Genomic DNA, 20358 nt, shown 5'->3' with positions numbered 1-20358 from the left:
AAGCTGGGAAAGGCGAGGAACACATTCTCCCTGGAGCCTCCAGAGACTTATGTATTACAAATTTTGGGTTTAGACTTGGGTCCCATCCCCACGATATCTCATTATGTGCATACAAATATTCTACAACTTAAAGCCAAGATCCGAAACACTTCTGATCCCAGTCATTTCAGATAAGGGATTCTCACAGCCTGTAACATTGTCATTCCACTGGACAGATGGGAAAACTGGATCTTGGAGGAACCATGATAGGCTATGAGAGATCCGCCTGGATGTGTCCTGGATGGCATGGGACTCCCATAACTGGGTGGAGCTGTTTGTCTCCAGCCTTATATGGATGGCCCAAGAGGAGGTGCCCCCTCCTACAGACTAGCACAGTGAGGCTCAGACAGGCGATATGACAGTGTGATTGGGGGTCCATCTGTGGAAGAGGCAGCTGGTGGGGAGGCAGAGACTCACCTGTCCACTGAGAGGTGCGGCTTTGCCCGGAGCTGTGCCTTCCTCTACAAAACGGGGAGACTGGGAGGGCTGCACTGACTACAACGGACATGTGCCAGACCCTGGTGTACTGGTCTGTGCTATCCCAGGACAGAAGCATGGGCAGTGGCGCCCAGTCCTGCCTGTGGCCTCCGGTGGGGGTGGGCAAAAGGGGAGCATGGAACTGAATTAGCTTGGCCACTTGGGGACAGAGTCCTGGGAGAGGCTCTCTGGGAAGGCCCCTTTCACTCCAGCCCTACAGCAGGGCTGGGACTCAATCCCAGGAAACCTCACTCCCAGGAAGTCCTCTGTGCCCTCCCTGCAGCCCCCTCTGTCCACCTGAGACAGTTTCAAAGCATCTGCTCTGGGGAAAGGCTCAACTCTCTGAAACAGAATCCAGGGAGAGTCTTTCTCAGAGGGACGCCATTGGCCTGGAAAGTTCTCTCCGTATTACTGAGATGCACAGCTGGTCCCTGTGCACTGCTGTCTCTCCCCAGGCTCGGAGGCAGGTCCTGTCCTCAGCTCCCCTTTACAGATGAGGAAACTGAGGCACAGGGAGGTGACGCTGCTTTCCCATGGTTTCCAGGTGGCAGGGCTGGGGCTTGGTACCCCCGACCCCCACACTAGGAGTGACAGGGACAAGGAAAGGAATCCCCTTCACAGCAGAGCTCAACGGGCCCAGAAGGGACGGAGCAGGGCCATGCTATCCCTCTCCAGACAGCAGCTGCTAGATGCTTAATCCCCAGGCTGGGGGAGGGAACCTGGGAGGGGGAGTTAGTGTTTCAAGGGTCCAGGGTGTCATTTCTGCAAGGTGAAAGGAGTTCTGGAGATAGATGGTGGTCATGGTTGCACCACATGCTTAATGCCACTTACGGTACACTTAAAAATGGTTAAAAATCATCCTTTTTTTTTTTGAAATGGAGTCTTGCTTTGTTGCCCAGGCTGGAGTGCAGTGGTGCTATCTCGGCTTACTGCAACCTTCGTCTCCTGGGTTCAAGCAATTCTCCTGCCTCAGCCTCCTGAGTAACTGGGATTACAGGTACTTGCCACCACACCCACTAATACACTACTAATTTTTGTATTTTTAGTAGAGATGGAATTTCACCATGTTGGCCCAGACTGGTCCAGAACTCCTGACCTCAAGTGATTCACCCACCTCAACCTCCCAGTGCTGGGATTATAGGCGTGAGCCACTGTGCCTGGCCAAAATCATACATTTTATGTTGTGTGTATGTGTGTGTAGTTTTCTTTTTTTCTTTTTTTTTTTTTTGAGACAGTCTTACTCTGTCACCCAGGCTGGAGTGCAGTGGCTTGATCTTGGCTCAGTGCAACCTCCACCTCCTGGGTTCAAGTGATTCTAATGCCTCAGCTTCCTGAGTAGCTGGGATTACAGGTGCCTGCCACCATACCCGGCTGAATTTTTTTGTATTTTCAGTAGAGAGGGGATCTTGCCATGTTGGCCAGGCTGGTCTCTAACTCCTGACCTCAAGTGATCCGCCTGCTTTGGCCTCCCAAAGGGCTGAGATTACAAGCATGAGCCACCACACCCGTCTGTTCCAGCAGCCGTCGCGACAAAGCCAGGCATGGGGCGGGCTGCATGGCTTTCGCTGTGGCTGCTGCAGCTGTCCCAGACTAAGTGACCGCCCAGGTCTGCAACTGCGCCCCCGCCTCCAGCAATTGCACCCTTATTCAGCTGCTTATTGCTCAGCAAGACACCGCCAGTCAAGCTGCCCTGCTGGGCAAATAATTAACTGGGATGGCTGGATTTGGAGAGGAGGAAATGGGGGCTGGGGGGCCACCCACCCCTGCCTCAGCACCAGCCTCACAGCAAGCCCCAATCCACCTTGTCACTCTCAGCAGGCCCCAGGTGAGGGGTGGCTGGAGGAGAGAGGGGCTTAGGAAAGGCAGCTCTTCTTGACCACCCACTGCAGGGGGGTGAGTCCTCCTGCTCCACCTGCTGGGGCCTCCTGCTTTACAAACGCCCACACGGTGTCACCTGGACGCCTCTAGGGCCTGCCTTCCACGACATCATGCCCTGGGTCTGTTTCAGGAATCCACAGGTGAAGAGATAGAGAAACAGGGGGGTAGGGGAGAGAGAGAGAAGGGGGAACAAAAGCAGAAACGGAGTGACAGAGAACGAGAAAGAGAGACAAGGACGAAGAGTGATGGAGAAAAATAGGACAGAGAGACAGAGAGCAAAGCAGATAGGGAGATAGAGAGGAAAAGAGAGGGAGGGACAGAGAGGGAGGAAAAGAGAAAGGGAAAAAGAGAGGGGGAGAAGGGGGGGAGAAGGAGAGAGAGAGGGAAACAGGGAAAATTCCTGTCCTAACTCCCCCACCCTTTTTTCAAAGGCAGACAATGCAGAATCCCTGCCGGGACGCCTGAGCTGGGGTGCAAATGCCGGGCACTGTTTGGTAGCCCTGCGACCTCAGGAGGTCACTATAGTAGCCAGCTCCCTGGTGTCCATTCACTGTTTGCTGAATACCTGCCCTGCACCCAGGTTGGTGTCAGGCCCATTAACACACAGGTGGTGTCTTCACACTGAAGCGTGGGCCGCGTGGTGCCTTCCGGGGTAGGAGACCATCTTGTGAAGACCAGGGTGTGGGCCCCCAGTCCCCTCCACACCCAGGAAATCTTTGCTGCAGAGGGGACATTTATGTCCTGGAGCGTGACCACTGTGAGGCCAGGTGTGGTAGAGACAGCTGTCCATCCCCTGGCAGCCACCAGCTCCTCCTCTCCCACAGCACTGAAGCCCAATTGTCAGCCAGGCACATGCCCCCAGACTAAGGACTACATTTCCCAGCCTCCGTTGCAGCTAGGTGTGGTCACGTAACCAAGTTTTGGCCAACAGAATGTGAGCACAGTCCTCGGGGCAACTCCCAGGTTGCATCCTTAAAGGACCAGCTCATGGTCTTCCTGTGGTCATGGGGGTAAGCTAGGGTCACACCCCAGAGATGGACTGGCTCAAGACAGAAGAGGCCTGGGCACAGTGACCTCAAGAGCAGTCTCCACACTGAGTGACTGGTACTTGAGAGAAATGAGTTTTTCTCGTTTAATACAACATCCTTTCTATATATGATTTTTTAAATATAACATAAAACTTGCCACTTTAACAGTTTTAAAGTTCACAGTTCAGTGGCATTCAGTACATTCAACGCTGTGCATCGGTCACCTGTCTACTTGCAGGGTACTGTCGTCACCCTCAACAGAAACCCTACACCCATGAAGAAGCCACTCCCCATTCTTCCCACCCCAGCCCCTGGTAACCCAGTCCACTCCCTGTCCCCATGAATCTCCCTGTTCTAGAGATTTCACATGCCACATGTGTCCTTTTGTGACAGGCTTCCTTCACTCAGCATCACGTTCTACAGCTCATTCATGCCGTGGCAGGTGTCAGACCTTACAATGCTGTTATTTTAGGTCTGGTCAGTTTGGCCTCCTCCTTTTTATTTATTACTGTTCCTTGAGAAGCAGGGCTCACCCACAGGCAGGGTGCTCAGCGCTGGCCTGGCCTCCTCCTAACACACCAGGTGCTCCAGGCTGAGTCCCCCTCAGGTTCCTATGTGAAGCCTCCGCTACGAAAAGGGCCTATATGTGGAGATAGGGCCTTTAAGGAGGTAATTAAGGTTAAATGAGGCCATATGGGTGGGGCCCTAATCTGATGGGACTGGTGACCTTATAAGAAGAGGAAGAGAGGGAGATCCTCTCCATGCACCAAGGAAAGCCCCGTGAACACAGCGAGAAGGAGCCCGAGGAGTGATCCCCTGTCAGAACACCACAGGCACCATGCATTTGGACTGTCCAGTTTTCAGAACGGGGAGAAAATGCATTTCTGCCACCCAGTCTATGGTATTTTGTTATGGCAGTCCAAGCTGAGCCACAAGGCAGAGGAGAAAAGTGGACACCAGGAGAGAGAAGAGCACATGCCCACGGCACGTAGGGGACCCCGTTCCTCCTCGTCCTCTGTCCTAACTGCCCCTGATCCGCCAGTTGCACGTTTTTCCTGCAGGCTTGAACCCAAGCCAGGGCCTTGAATGTTCCCAGGCACTGACTGATTAATTTATTCAGGTTGTTGCCCCCAAACACTGCAAGATCAAGCCTGGAAACTGGGCCCGGCCCTGAGCCAAGTTCCTTCACCCTCATGTGAACTCCGTAATCTGATCCCGTCGTTGCAGACATACCGGGGTAGAACGTGGCTCATCTCCCCATTCCCACGAGGAAGCTGAAGCCCCCTCTGTAAGTCCCCCAACAAATGCCATGGACTGGCCACTCTGGTGTTCAGAGCTTCCTTTGCTGGAATCCTAACCCACCCCCCGTCTCAGGAAGGTTTGCATCCAGTCCTTTGTGGGAGCTCTCCTGCCTGCGGCTTCTGGAGTGACTCCAGCTGAGGGTTCGGCTGGAAGGAACAGTATGAAAGACTCTGTTTCCTGGGCTGTAAAATAGGTGTCACGGCACCTGCAACACTGAGAGTGTGCTCTGAGATAGGCAGGCAGAGACGCCCTCAGGGCTCCTGGCTCACAGCATACACTGGGCTGACCAGCTCAGGAAGGGAAGTTCACGCCATGCACCCCCATCGGTTAACTTTCAAGGGGTGCAGCTTGCCAATAATCCCCCGAGAGACCCACTATCGAGGCTCCACTGCCACGCAGCAATGCCCCACTCCCAGCAGTCCCACTCAGGACATCTGTGCAGAGGCCAGGAGGGCATGTGGGCAAAGGGAACGGCGCAGTGACAGCAGCAGAGTGGCAAGTGAGACCCCTGAGCGGACTCAGGGCCAGGCTCACAGTCAGCACTTTCTGTCCAACCTCATTCAATCCAGAGCCTCCTACGAGGTGGGCAGAGCAGACGCAGGGACCATGAGATGGCCAGACTGGTTCCCCACACAGGGGGCCGGGACGTGGGCTGGTGCCTGCACTGCACTCGTTACGTGTTCTGAATATCGCCCTTGGAAACGGTTATGACTATTTAGGGAATACAGGAAATTAAAATAGAACATTATTGGCCAGGCATAGTGGCTCACGCCTGTAATCCCAGCACTTTGGGAGGCTGAGGCAGGAGAATTTTTGAGGCCAGGAGTTGGAGACCAGCCTGGTCAACATAGTGAGACCCCATCTCTACAAGACATAAAAATGTTAGCTGGGCGTGGTGGTGCACGCCTGCGATCCCAGCTACTCAGGAGGCTGAGGTGGGAGGATCGTTTGAGCTCAGGAGATCGAGGCTGCAGTGGGCTATGATCGTACCACTGCACTCCAGCCTGGGGGACAGAGCAGAACAAGACCCTGTCTCAAAAAATAAAATTATTTGTTTTGTAACCAGGGAGACAGAGGCTCAGCAAAGTGAAGCCACTTTCCCTGGTGGCCACGCAGGGAGGCCAGAGGGCCTGGCAGGCTGCACGCCTCGAATATGCAGCCCAAGGGCCCTGGCGGGGGTGGCGGGAAGGCCCAGGAAGCCCACAGCGGCAGACTCGGCTCTCCCATCTCCGCGGTTACTGCCGATGCAGGGTCTGACCCTGCCAGACCTTCAAGGAGAAACCAAGCAGGACCCCATTTGAGACACTCGACTCCCAGGCGCTGCCCACTGACCCAAGGCAAACTGGCCCCTGGCTAGGGAAACTTGCCGGGCCATGCCCCCGGGGGCCTGCAACAAAGAGGAGCTGGTTTGCGGTGACAGCGTTTTCCCGGAGCCGCACTCCGGCAGGGATTTATCACACGTTCTTGTCGAAGGCCACCAGGTGACCAGTGGACATGTGTGGTTACGCCGGGCCGAGTGGTCGCTGGTTCCTGTGAGAAGAGGGCAGAGCAGTGGTCAGAGCCCACGGGAGCAGCATCTCCACGTGGTAGGCAGGCCTCAGCGGTGCTGCTGGAGAAGCCCCTGCAGCTTACTGCGCAGCGAGCGTGCGGGGTTTGCGTCCTGCCCCCGCGGATCCCAAGGTAAAAGCAGCGAGGCTGAGATGCTGATGGTCATGACTCTGGGGACGTTCTGGTGGCAGGGATGACCTGAGCATCCCAGGGGTCCTTCCCATCCCATTCCCCAGCTGCCACCGGGAAGCAGAGTCTAGCAGACTGTCGTGCCTGAGGCTCAGATGAGGAAGCCGAGGCTCTGAGAGGTGAAGGTCTGCACCAGGTCGCACAGGCACAGGCTGGTCTGACCTAACCACAAAGAGGTGTTCATCTTTATTAGGAAGTTCCTCTCCTTCCCTCCTCCCCCACCGCCTGCTGAATGCTGAGAAGGAAGCTGACCTAGCTTCAGGGCACTCACAATTCCAACAGTACAGAAAAACTCTACTATCAGATAAATGCCCACATAAAGGGGGAAAAGTAAGTGTTTCAGGATCTGAAAAAGGGAGCAGCCAACCCCGTCTGGGAGTTGGGGATGAGTCCACAGAGGCGCATCTGAACTGAGTCTTGAGGGATGCATTGGAGCTCACCAAGAAGGAAGGGCATTGCCAGCAGAGGGACCAGCATATGCAAAGAGGAAGGCACAATGTATTCGTCGACCGCCCAGAGGACGGTGGGCAGATGTGCAGAATATCAGCCAGGCAACAGCCGAAAACAAGGCCAGAACTCCATGAGGGCCGCAGGTCCTGCTGGGGAGCCTGGTCTTCATCCCGGGGACTCTCACACAATGGAGTAGAGTGATCAGACTGCCACTCTGCCATTCTGTCGCCTGCAGAGATGACCGCACCAAAGATGGGCAGCTGGCTGCCTTCCTGGAGGCGAGTGTCCACGGCAGGGGTCATGCCCCACTCTCCTTGTTGTCTCCTCTGCACGGGTGTAGACAGCAGGCCTCTGTCCCACGTGGCGTCTGGGTCCGTGTCTCTTCTCCTCTAAGGACACCAGTCCCACTCGACTCCAGAAGAACCTCATCTTAATTAATTACATCTGCAACGACCCTATTTCCAATTACAGTCACGATCACATTCACTGGCATGAACTTTAGGGGGACACTAAGCACACCCGTGATGAGAACTGTGCTACCTCCTTCATATACATAACCCCGACACATCTGTCTCGCTGCTTTAATATTTTTACGAGGCTGTGTTATAATTTTAATGAGAAATAAATTTTAAAAACTAAAAATATCCCCCTCCATTTCAGGTCCTTAAAGGCTGCATTTCCTAGACGGCCCATTAGAGTGTCCCAGGCAACTTTCCTGTAGATAATGCACCCTCACTGGGGCCTACCTGTGGGGCTTCCTGCTGGGCCTCCCTCCACCCTCAGCTCCAGGCATGGCCAGCGGGGATCCCTCACTCACTGGAGAACCCTGCAGCCAGCAAGCCACAGCGGAGAGCAGAGCGGGGACAGGCAGGGGCCCTGAGGCACAGCTCACAGACCCCAGCTTGGGGCAGGCACACGGCAGGTGCTGGAGACACAAAGGGATCTGGAAGCCCCTTTCAGAGCAGGTCTCACCCTGGGTTTTGCACACCCCCAGAGCAACGCTGTTCAGAGGACATTTCAAGGCCATCATCAACAAGGATCCCTGAACCCAGCCTGGGTGTGAAGGGTGTGAAAGGAGGAACAGGACCAAGAGCAGAGGCCTGGGTGAGAATTCTAGTCCCCGCCCCAGGCACTGACCAGCTTGGAGACCATGCACTGCCCTCCTCAGCAACCAGGCCCCAACTTCCCCCTGCAGTTCACTTCCTGCTATGCCCCCAGGACAGTCCTGAGCCGACAGAAGGGCCTGCCTGGTGACAAGATTCTCAACGCAGCCACCAATTAGCTGTGTCTGTAGTGGGTGCAGGGCAGGAAGAAGAGTGGCAGAGGTGCCCAGGACTTGTCACCTCTGATCTACATGCCCAGTCACGGCTGCACTCACATGGAAAAATCACAGACAGGGACATCAGCTGACAACCAGCACACCGGCGGCCACCACAGTCCTGCTGACTGCCACAGAGATCCAAGGGCCTCAACTCACGAGAGTGGGCACCATCATCTAGGTGGCCACCTCCATAAGCTCCGCACCTGCCTGGCCTCCAGGACAGACGGGGGCTGACCCCAGCCAGGCCATCCTAGCCCAGCTGCGTGCACCCTCCCCACAGGCTACTCGGAAGGCGGAAGCAGGAGGATCACTTGAGCCCGGGACGTGAAGGTTGCAGTGAGTCGTGATGGCACCACTGCGCTCCGGCCTGGGCGGCAGAGTAAGACCCTGTCTCGAAAAAGAAAAAAGTTATGTTTCTACTATATTGTAGTCTATGAAGCATGCTATAGCATTATATCTTCAAAAATTGCAAATCTTAATTTTAAAATACTTTGTTGCTAAAAAATGTGAACAATAATCTGAGCCTTCAGTGGAGGGTCTTGGCTTGGCTGTGGGTGATCAGCGTGGTGAGTGCTGAAGGCTGAGGCGGCAACTTCTTAAAATAAGACAACAGGCTGGGCGCAGTGGCTCACGCCTGTAATCCCAGCATTTTGGGAGGCCGAGGTGGGCGGATCTCGAGGTCAGGAGATCGAGACCATCCTGGCTAATATGGTGAAACCCCATCTCTACTAAAAATACTAAAAAAATTAGCTGGGCGCGGTGGTGGGCGCCTGTAGTCCCAGCTACTTGGGAGGCTGAGGCAGGAGAATGGCGTGAACCTGGGAGGCGGAGCTTGCAGTGAGCCAAGATCGTGCCACTGCACTCCAGCCTGGGCAACAGAGCAAGACTCCATCTCAAAACAACAACAACAAAAAAAACAAAAAAAAGAACGACAACAATGTTGGCTGCATCAATGGACTCTTCCTTTCACAAAAGATTTCTCTGTAGCATGTGATGCTATTTGATAGCATTTGACTCACAGTAGAGCTTCATTGGAAACTGGAGTCAATCCCCTCAAACTCTGCTGCTGCTTTATCAACTACATTGAAGGAACATTCTAAATCTTTGCTGTCACTTCAACAATGTCTGCAGCATCTTCGCCAGGAGTAGATTCCATCGCAAGAAACCATTTTCTCGTTTCACCCCTAAGCAGCAACTCTTCAGTCTTTCAAGTATGGTCGTGAGCTTGCAGCAACGCAGTCCCATCGGCAGGCTCCGTTTCTAAGTCCAGTTCTCTTGCTATTTCCACCACGTCTGCAGTCCTTCCTCCACTGAAGTCTTGAGCCCCTAAAGCCGTCCTTGAGGGCTGGAATCAACTTCTTCTAAACTCTTGTTAATGTGGATGTTTTGACCTCCAACCTTGAATCACGAATGTTCTTAATGGGATCTAGAATGGTGAATCCTTTCCAGAAGGTTTTCAATGGACTTTGCCCAGATCCATCAGAGAAATCACTATCTATAGCAGCCTTACAAAATGTATTTCTTAAATAATAAGACCTGAAAGTCAAAATTAGTCCTTGATCCACAGCTGCATGCTGGATGTTATGTTACCAGGCACGCAAACAACATTCATCTTCCTGTACATCTCCATGGGCGCTCCGGGGTGAGTAGTAATATTTTAAAAGGAATCTTTTTCTGAGCAGTAGATCACAACACTGGGCTTAAAACTATTCTGGAAACCATGCTGTAAGCCGTGCAGCCACCCAGGTCTTTGTTGTTCCATTTCTAGAGCACAGAGTGGATTTTACACAATTCTTATGGGCCCTAGGATTTTTGGAATGTTCAATGAACACTGGCTTCAAGTTAACATCTCCAGCTGTGCTGGCCCCTAACAAGAGAGTCAGCCTGTCCTTCAAATCCAGCCATTAGCTTCTTCCTAGCATGAAAGTCCTAGACGGGATCTCCTTCCAATAGAAAGCTGTTCCATCGACACCGAAAATCTGTTTAGTGTAGCCACCTTCATCAACAATCTCAGCCAGATCTTCTGGGTAACCTGCTCCCTCACCTTGCACTTTATGTTCTGGAAGCGGCTTCTTTCCTTAAACCTGATGAACCAACCTCTCCTCGTTTCCAGCTCTTCTGCAGCTTCCTCACCTCTCTCAGCCTTCACAGCATTAGAGTTGAGCCTTGCTCTGGATCAGGCTTGTGGTTAGTTTGATCTTCTCTTCAGACCCTAAAATTTTCTCCATATCAGCAATAAGATTGTTTCACTCCCTTATCATTCATGTATTCACGGGAGTAACACTTTTAATTTTCTTCAATTACTTTTCCTTTACATTCAAAACTAGGCTGCCTGGTGCATGAGGCCTGTCTCGGCTTTTGACACACCTTCCTCTCTACGCTTTATCATTTCCAGCTTTTGATTTAAAGTGAAAGATGTGAGACTCTTCTTTCACATGAACACTTAGAGACCATTGTAGTGTTATTAACTGGCCTAATTTTAATACTGTTGTGTCTCAGGGAATAGGGAGACCAGAGGAGAGAGAGGGATGGGGGAGCGGCTGGTTGGAGGATTGGACAGAATGCAGAGCATTTATTAAGTTCACTGTCTTATATGGGTGCGATGTGTGGCATCCCAAAATAACCACACTAGTAACCTCAGAGACCACTGATCACAGATCACCATGAACAGATATAATCATGAAAAAGCTTGAAATACCATGAGAATTACCAAAGTGTGACACAGAGACACGATGTGAACACGTGCTGTTGGGAAAACGGCACCAATAGGCTTGCCCCATGCACGGGTGCCACAAACCTCCAATCTGTAAAAACACAGCATCTGCAAAGCACAATGAAGTGAAACCCCCTGAATCAAGGTGGGCCTGGCCCCCAGAACAATCCCTTCTCCTCCTCTCAGCTTGGGTTTCTGCTTTGCAAAACCCCTTGGCATCTCTTCACAGCAACGTTTGCACGAGACGCAGCAGAGAGGGGGTCCCAGCAGAAACGACGCCATCAAATCCTGGCTGAGCTCTTGCAGGCTTTGCGGGGCTGCAGGAGGCATAGCTTTCACATGGGCCACCCCGTCTCTCCCTCTCCCACAGCAGAGGCAGCCAATGGGTCACACTTGAGATGTCTCCTGGGCCATGAACCTTCACCCTGGGGTTCTGAGCAGGTCCCAGGGGCCAAAGTGGGGAGGGGGACGGGAAGGAGAAACGGGCTACAATCTGCCCCATCACCCCCAGCTCGGCTTCCACCAGAGCTTTCTGCTTTTAGGTTTCCACGGCGGGTGGGGATGAGGGGGCTGTGAGAGTTGTTGTGGCAGAGGGTCTCAGCTGTTGAAAATGAAGCCATGTCACACTGCAGGACTTTCTTCTCTAGGATGGGTGACACATTTACATTCCGATTCCCAACCCAGGGCCTCTAGTGAGCAGCAGACCAAGGACAGCAATTGAGTTTCATCTTCTAGAGCAACCCGGGCTTCGAGGAGGACTGTGATGAATTCCTATGTCCACCTGGGGACAGCGAGGCGTTCAGGACAGGCAGTGCCATGCAAAGGTCCCCTGTGTATGCCCTCCTGGCAGGAGATGAGTCATGAAAACGTCTTGAGTGTGTGAAGGCAGGAGGGGCCGAATGCCCTGGGGTGCACTGCTAGGCGACACGGCAGGATAGGGCCATCTCAGACTTTCACTAGTGGGAGTTCCCACTGGGGTGAGGCTGACCCCACAGGAGAATGGCACAGAAGAGACTGCAGCCCCTTCTCACCTGACCTCAGCTCCGCGGGGCCAATGGCTCCCGCCCCTCTCTGCAGCAGAGGGTCTCACCCAGACGGAACCTCCTGGAACCACCCGCTTCACCCCTCCCTCGTCTCCACTGCCACACCCTTGCTGGGCTGGACTCTGCCTCCCACCCGTGTTGTGGCTGCGTGTGTGATGCCTCATCTCCCCGTGGGGCCGAGGCCTCCCGGCGGCAGCACCCACACCAGACAGGAGACAGCCGGGAGCGCTCAGGCCAGCAGCATCTGCGTCCTGGGGACCAGGTCAGCGTCAGGTGCTGGGGCCCCACCTAGACATGATGAGACAAAGTCTGGGGCGTGGGGCCTGACCACCATTTTTACAAGCCCTCCAGGCACCTGGGGAGCCTCAAAGGCTCCGAACACCGGGCGCATCCCAGACAATGATGTCACATGGCCGAGGAGGGTATCCATCCTGTGCCTTAGAACCCATGGTGACTCCACCCTGGGCTGAGTCCCAGCTCCCCCACTCCCAGCCCAGGGCCGGGGCCAGTCCCCTTAGCAGTGCAGGACCTCAGTCTCTCCGAGCTCCACACCTCCCGCCCCGTTTTCCAGGAAAACCCACCTCCCTTCCCTGCAGAGCTGCTCTCCGGGGAAGGGCCCGGCACTCCGCGGAGGACACCGCAAACCGTTTCTCACTTCACGCGGCCTGACAAGCCCTGCCGGCCGGGGCGGGTGAGGACAGTGCCAGCTGCCCTACAGCTCCCTCGCATCTCTCGACTGTGACAGTGGCAGGAGCCCGCCCGGGGCCAGTCACTCCTCAGCCCACGTGGTGCGGCCGCTCTCACGCTCCAGTGGAGGGTTGGCCCTGGGGCTGTGGGCGCCTGAGCCAGCCATTCATGAGCTTCACTCTCCAGGGCGGCAGACTCTCTTCCCTCCTTTTTTTCCTAAATTCTAAGTCCATTGAGAAAGCACAGCTCCAGGCCCTGCAGCCCAGAATGCAGGCTCATCCTCCATCCTCTGATGACCAAAAATACTGTGTAGCCTCCCACCTCCGAGGGTCACACCAGTGAGCTCACAAACACACCTGCCTCCCATGCCTGTCACAGCAGGGCTGGGGGAGGATGACACCAATGGAGATGGTGCAACCACAGGCCCGGCCCCACGCCGAGGCCACTACAGGGAGCAGGGAGCCCCGCCCCCCTTCAGCGGGGAACCCAGCCCAGAGAGGGGAGGCGACCGGCCTGGGGCACTCAGCCACGACAGCCCAGGCTGGACGCGGGTCTGCAGGTCTCAGAGGCAAGGGTGAGACGCCGGTTCCTAGTGCCCCTTTGAGGCCTGACACCTCCTCTCTTGGACACTTTAAGTTCCAGTGACCTGGAGACCTCCACCTAGGCGCACCTGTGCAGCCGCACACCCTGGCTCCACGGGTGCGCATGGATGTGCAGGCTGTGCACAGCAGTGAGGAGGCCGTGAGTGGTGTGCAGAGCCGTGTGTGTGGACAGCAGGACACGGTGGGTGAGCCAGTCCCTTTCTCACAAAGGAGCTAGATCCAAGACCCCAGCTGTGCGCATGCGGAAGCAGGAACCACCTCCCTGCCCGCGACGCCTGCTCGGGCGAAGGGACGGAGTCAGCTCGGACACCGCCAGTGCAGAAGGCAAGCCCCAACCTGCCAGGGAGCATGGGCTGCTGGGTCTCAAAGGCTGTCGGGGGGTTGGCGGGGGGTGGGCTCCGTCAGTTTCACAGCTGCACCAGCCTGCAAACCCATCCCTTCCCTCTCACTCCCTCCACCCGTCTGTCTGTCCTTCTGTCCATTAAGTAAAATGCCTCCCCAGGAGACACAGGGACGCTGGCCATGCCAAGGCTGGCTGGCCAGCGTCCCAAGGGCTGGGGACTCAGTAGGAGCCGCGCCCACCCCACCCTGGCCCCGGCTCCTTTGCATGGGTCTCAGGTCTCGCCCTCCCGGCCCAGCCCCTGGGCTTTCACCCCAGCATGATGCCCACTTATACGTAGGCATCTCCCCCAACAATGCTCCACAGAGCCCCCGGGCCCCCCAAAACCCCAGGAAGAGGTTGGATGCCCCAGGAAGGGAGCTGTTACCACCTAAGCTTCACAGGCCTTCAGAGATTAAAAGTTGAGGTCCAGAGAGGCTGACAACCTGCCTTGGGGCAGCTCCTCACCTGTGCTGCCCCCAGCCCTGTCCATGCCACCTTGGCTCCTTAATGGGAACCCGCTTCTCTTAATGTCTAGGGGAATTCGTCTGAAAACTATCTCAGGTCCCATGTCCCCCCAGTCCTACAGACATCCACCCAGTGCCAAGGCTGTGAAATAAGCTCAGTCCTGCAGGGCACTGTCCACTAAGTCCTCGACCTGCTGAGAACTCATGAACCAATGAACTCATGAACCAATCTGCAGGTCACACGGAAGCTGCCACGAGCTTCCTCAATTCCGTGACGCCGCTGTCCCCCAGCCCCCAAAACTGCTTCTTGTCCACTAGGGTCAAAAAAGCAACTACACAAAATAGAAAGGGTCGAAAAACAAAACACAGAGGAAAGAAATTCACCAAAATGCCAAGGAGAGCGCTCGGCCGATCCATCAGACCAGAGCTAATGCTGCTTTCTCCCTTCTCAGTGTTATTTATTTTCCTGTGGAACAAGTATTACATTTATGATGGAAAAAATAACTACTGATTCTAATTTGTTCTTAAAACCCCAGATGAGTAGTCACACGTGGGCTGCTGTTTATTTCCCTGCCTGAACATTTCTGAGGGAGCAGGGAGGGACAAACAGCGAGTTTGGACCTCGGTGTCAGGTAGTAATTCCATGTTTCTTTCGGCTTCTTGGAATCGATCTTGATTCCCTCTAAAACAATAGAAGTTGCGAGCAACATATTCTGCCAACAAACCGCAGCCACCATTTTTGTTTTTCACTATAGATCAAAGGTCACTGAAAATCAGAACCAAATGGGCTGAACTTTAATTAGCGACAGGTCGGGAAGGGCTGAGCCGCACCCAAGGTGGGAGCTTTCCTGGAGGAACTCCAGGTCTGCCCCTGGCTGAGAACACAAAGCCATCCAGAAAGACGCAGGGGAACATGCCCTGGGAAGCCTCCTGCCTGGGCAGCCCATGGCCTCCCCCGCAGCTCCCAGATCCCTGCCCCAAGACTCTCCGGGCTACCCCAAGGGCCCTCGTCTGGCCCAGGAAAGCAAATGCCGGTGGAAAGCAAAGGCTCTGGGTTTTCTGAAATGCCTTCTCAAGTCTTGACAAAGCCCTTTAGTAACCTCAGTTACTTTAGAACCCAAATGCCTACCTGTGGGGCCCGTGGCTTTCCACAGGGGAACTTCCTCCAACCTGCAGCAGGTGGCTCCTGCCAGCCACAGCCTGGCGGGGACCAGCCCCTGGCTCACACACTCACCTCCACAGGAGCCAGACCCTGGGCGCCTTCCTCCAGCCCTAAAGGCCCCACCCTGCACCCACCCCTAAAGGTACCCACAAGCCACGTCAATCCCACCCACAGTCACCTCTGGACCCATTCCTTAGGGCCTAGACGCCCCACTGGACCCCAAATTCCGTAAGTCATGCAGCCGATTCAGAACAGTGGCTGCCCCCAAAGCACCAGGCCTGCATGAGCCCCTTGCCAGGCACTCGGAATTGGCCTCCCAACTGCTGTCATCTCCCAGGGTCCCGGAAGAATCTAGATCGCAGGTCTGGGTAGCTGAGGCAGCTCCTAGCCACCTCCCACAGCCCTGCAGTGCTGGACCTGCCACCCCCACCTGGTGGTGTCACCCCTACTAGCCAGCACAGCAGCACTCCAATGCATTGTACCAACGGAACAGACCACCTTCTTTATTCACCAATATTTTACACTAAACATCAGCATATAGAACAAAGAGACACTGCTCAGTTTAAGGAGGCTGTAGGCCTCTACACCCCCACAAATCAACCATTCCTCTGTACCAGTCCTGACCACAGTCACCTCTGAGAACCTCCAGGGAACCCTAGGGTTCCATGGGGGCATAGTTTGAGAAACACCAGTGTAGGCCTCAAACTGGGCCTAGCCCAAGGCCTTGAGCGACAGCAGGACTGAACAGACTGGGCTCACAAACACCTTCTGGGCACCAAGAAGGGCCCCCCGCCCCCTTGCCCTCCTACCTGGAAGCCGCGATCTCAGCCTTCTGCTTGGCGATGGTGGCGGCCCGCTCAGCGGCCTCAACGGCACGGTCCACCTTCTCGCGGATCTTGCTGGCCCGCAGGGGGATGAGGTTCTTGCGCTTGCCGCTGACGAGGATGTTCTGCTTGTACTTGCCCTCCTCCTTGGTGCCGTCCGGGAAGGTCATGCAGCCGTAGCCGTGGCGCCGGTTGCTGGCCCACTCGCCCTCGTACTTGAGCCCATCCGAGCGCTGGCTCACGCCGAAGCCGGAGCGTTTGTCGTTCTTCCACTCGCCCACGTAGGTCTCGGTGGTGGTGGCGTCGATGTCGTCCTCGATGACCGCCAGCTCGGCCTCAGCCTCGCCCAGGCTGATGGTGGAGTGGATGTCGCTGGCCGTGGAGCTGACGGTGCTCATGCCCGCCTCGCTGCGGAAGGAGCTCTGCTTGCTGCGTTGGCTGGCCAGGCTGCTCTTGGACTCCGACTTGCGCAGCTTCAGCCCGCTCAGCAGCGAGCGCCGAAACAGCCCCTTCTTCTTGCTCTTGAGGATCTCGGAGTCACTGTGGGCCACGAGCACGAAGCCCCCGCGGGACACGGCCGGGCTGCCGGCCACCGCCGGAGAGGAGTCGGGATGCAGCGCCGTGCCGTTGGTGTGCTCGCTGCGCAGGGAGTTGATGGACGTCCTCAGGGGTGAGCGGATGACCGCAGCCATGCCATACGGGACGCTCTGCCGCACGCCATAGCCCTGGCGCATGCCACCGACCCACTGGCCCTGGTAGGTCCCTGGGGAGAAAATGAGAACGGGGTGAGTGTCGAGCGACAGAGGAGGGGGCACAGCCTGGCCACGGACAGGGTGGAAGCAGCCACAGTCCTGTCTGAGCTTCCTGTTGTTTTGTGTTTTTTGAGACAGGTTCTTGCTGTGTTGCCCAGGCTGGAGCGCGGTGAGACTATCACAGCTCACAACAGCCAGGAATCCCTGGGCTCAGGCGATCCTCCTGCTTCAGCCTCCTGAGCAGCTGGGACTACAGGCTTGCACCACCATGCTCCACTATCTTTTAAATTATTTGTAGAGATGGCAGACTCATTATGTTGGCCAGGCTGGTTTCTAACTCATGGGCTCAAGCGATCCTGCCTCAGCCTCCAAAAGTGCTGTGATTACAGGCATGAGCCACACCACTCCTGGTGTGCTATCTTGACGAAACCTGGTGAGGTTTGTGTGGAGGCAGACAGACCATGGTGCCTTCCTACAACTTCTATCACCAGTGGATGTTTTTGAAGACACCTCCATCCTGCTTCTGATGGCTAGATCTTGTTCTCTCTTGGAAATCGGGGAGGGAGAAGGGAGGCATCAGAGTCTGTGGTGCAGAGTGAGGACCACAGAACCCAGAGTGAACACGGAGCCCCTGCCAAGGGGACAAGGAAACGCGTCCTGGGTCAGGAGGCTAATGAGTGGCAGCTACAGGGACACAGGTGTGGGCTACACACTAAGCCCTGAATGGGCTGCTCTGGGAGACAGTGAGCTCCCCATTGCTGGAGATATCCAAGAAGCGTGTGGAAGACCACACAGTGGACACACCATGGAAGAGATTCAAGGGCAGAGAGAAGAGGCAGTGGCCCATGACCTTCAGACATAAAATCAGCAGACCTGATATCCCCAAAAGAAGGGAGGGTGGGGACTGCAGCAGCTGCCTGTGCACCTGGGTTCTCAGCAGCACTGTTTCCATGGCTGGAAAGGTAAAGGCAACCCACAAGTCCATCACCTGGTAAATGGACAGACGCCATGCGGTCCGTCCATACGATGGAACATCATTCAGCCTTGAAAAGGTAGAACATTCTCACACAGGCTGCAATGTGGATGAACGCTGAAGACATTACACAGAGTGAACTGAGCTGGGCACAAAAGGCCACATATTGGATGATTCCATGTACACGGGGTCCTTAAGAGTAGTCACACTCAGAGATGCAGAAAGCGCGGTGGGTGCAGGGGCTGGGGAGGGTTGTGGGGTCAGTGTTGAATAGGGACAGAGTTTTGCAGTAGGATGATGGAAAAGTCTTGGCAGTAAACAGTGATGACAGCTACCTAACACCGTGAATGTAATTAATACCACTGAATTGTATACTTAAAAGTAGCTAACATGGTACATTTTGTATTTCTCTTACCACAATAAAATAAAAAGGAAACCCGGTCAGCAGACCTGGGCCCATGTCTTGCTCTGTAAGCTGTGACTCAGTCAAGTTTCTGGGCCCCGCTGGCCTCACTGTCCTCGTCTGTAGAGTGGAACCAGGACTCCTCATGCCAAAGGTCACCGTGAGGACGACTGAGCCTCAGCACGACGCCCAACACGGCAAACCTCAAGCCTCATTTGTCATTTGAGCTTCTCCCTGCAGCCGGGCACTAACGGCGTGGACGTGCCACCCTGGAAAGGGCTTTTGCGGGGAGAACAGAGTCTGTCCACCACTCTTCCAACTCACGGTGGCACAGGCTGCAGACCAGAGGCCTGGAGGCCGAGACTTACTGATACGTAGGTTTTATTCGTCCCACCGCTGTTTTCATAAAACACTGGAATTACCCGCTAACAACTCAAAACCAAGAGATTTCACATAAAAATTCAGCTCCCTTCTGTCTCCTGAAAAATGAGGACCTGGCCACCCCGACCTCTCTTTTCAGAGGACAAAATGGACAGGAGCTGGCAGCAGCTGCTCCTGTTCTGCCAGTCACTTTTTAAACGGAGAGGCTGCAGCGGGTGGCAGGTGCCGCCATCCCTCGGAGCGAAGCAGCCCTCCACTCCCCACTGCCCCTCCCCTTTCCCTAGCCAGGCCCCCTCCACTCACACACCCCACACCAGAGGGTGGGATCCAAACTAAGTGTGGAATTCAAAGTCCTGTAGCCTCAAGTGACCTGTCCGTCCCGAGGGTATCCCCACACCCCGCCACCTTCACCCACCACCCCCCAAAGGGTCCTGATCCTTCCAGGCTTTTCTGTCCAAGGCTCTGTTCACGCTCTCTCCTCTCTCACACTCCCACCCTCCAATCGAATCCCATGGGCTCCAAGCCAGCCCCACCCCTCCTCCACAGCACCTCCAAGCACCCCAGTGCCCGGGCCCAGAGCCCCCATGCCCGGCACCCGCGGCATCCAGACTCAGGACAGTGGCTGGGGTCTTACATGTTCCAGAATGTATCTTCCAGCTCAACCACATCACGAGCCCCCAGAGGGACTTGTGTTGCAGGCCCCTCACACCCCATGTGGCACATGGCCCAGCCAGGGCAGAGAAGGGGCATGCAAAGATCACCAATCAGGCTGCAGCCCCGGACAGAGCCCCTGAGGCTGCCTCACTCCAAGAGATGGTGGCAGCTGCCACACGCTGCAGCCTCTCCGTTGAAAAAGGAATCGGCCACACAGCCTCTGAGGGCAGCTTCTCCAGGAGCAGAGCCTGAGCTGGGGATCCTGTGAACGTGACTTCTTTGGGGCTGGAGAAGGGGGGTACCAGGAGGAAGGACGTGGCAGCAGAGGACGGGGCTGAATGAGGTGGTCTCAGCAAGAGGTCAGCTTCAGCCTCGTCCCACTTTCAGGCAAGGGGGTAGGATGTTTGGGCTCCCACACTGGTCGGTCATTCTGTACCCCCAAAGCTGCTTGGGGAGACAGCTAACCTGGAGGCAAGTCCACTGCCATCAACGTCGGAAGCAACCTCACTGCCATCAACATCGGAAGCAACCTCACTGCCATCAAAATCGGAAGCAACCTCACTGCCATCAACATCAAAAGCAACCTCCGACTCCAGTGATGGGGCTCCTGCCCTCCCACCCACTAGGCCGTGGCACCTTCTCCTGCAGGATGCCAAGAGCCGGGCAAGCAGGGATGTATGTGGACCGGACCCCAGGGACCCCACAGCACCACTGCACACCTTTCCAGAGTGTCAGCCTCAGCTTCTTGCCCAGAGGTCCCAGCACTGGGGGCAGTTGTGGTGGGCACGGGGAGGAGGCAGAGGGGGCAGCTAACTCGGAACCACCCGGCACCCCAATGCGAACCACACTGGGGGGAAACCCTGTGGCTTGCTCCACACCCGAACGCCCTTCCAGGCTGGGGTTGTGAGGAGGAAACTGGAACTAGGCTCGGTGGGTCTCAGGGGGTGGCCCTTTACCAAGGCCAGACCCGCCCAGACAGTGGCCTTCCCACGGCCAGTCCAAGCTGGACACAGGCTGCCATCACAGGGACCCTCACCCCAAGACTGCACCCTCAGCGACTGCCCCTTCCGTGCCAGGGCTGTGGAC

The 20358-nt window shown here is 55.6% G+C and overlaps 1 protein-coding gene across 1 annotated transcript in view; it reads right to left on the bottom strand.

Moving 5' to 3' along the window:
• JPH3 (junctophilin 3) overlaps positions 1-20358 on the bottom strand; it is a 105585-nt gene that overhangs the window by 46419 nt on the left and 38808 nt on the right. Inside the window, exon 2 of the mRNA XM_003820836.5 lies at positions 16095-16872. Within this exon, the coding sequence (XP_003820884.2) occupies positions 16095-16872 (778 nt within the window). The remainder of the gene's footprint in view (positions 1-16094; positions 16873-20358) is intronic.

This window comes from Pan paniscus, chromosome 18 (genome assembly GCF_029289425.2).
Source record: "Pan paniscus chromosome 18, NHGRI_mPanPan1-v2.0_pri, whole genome shotgun sequence".
Classification (NCBI taxonomy): domain Eukaryota; kingdom Metazoa; phylum Chordata; class Mammalia; order Primates; family Hominidae; genus Pan; species Pan paniscus.
The sequence above is the reverse complement of the archived record's forward strand: the minus strand, read 5'-3'. Positions and strand labels throughout refer to the sequence as shown.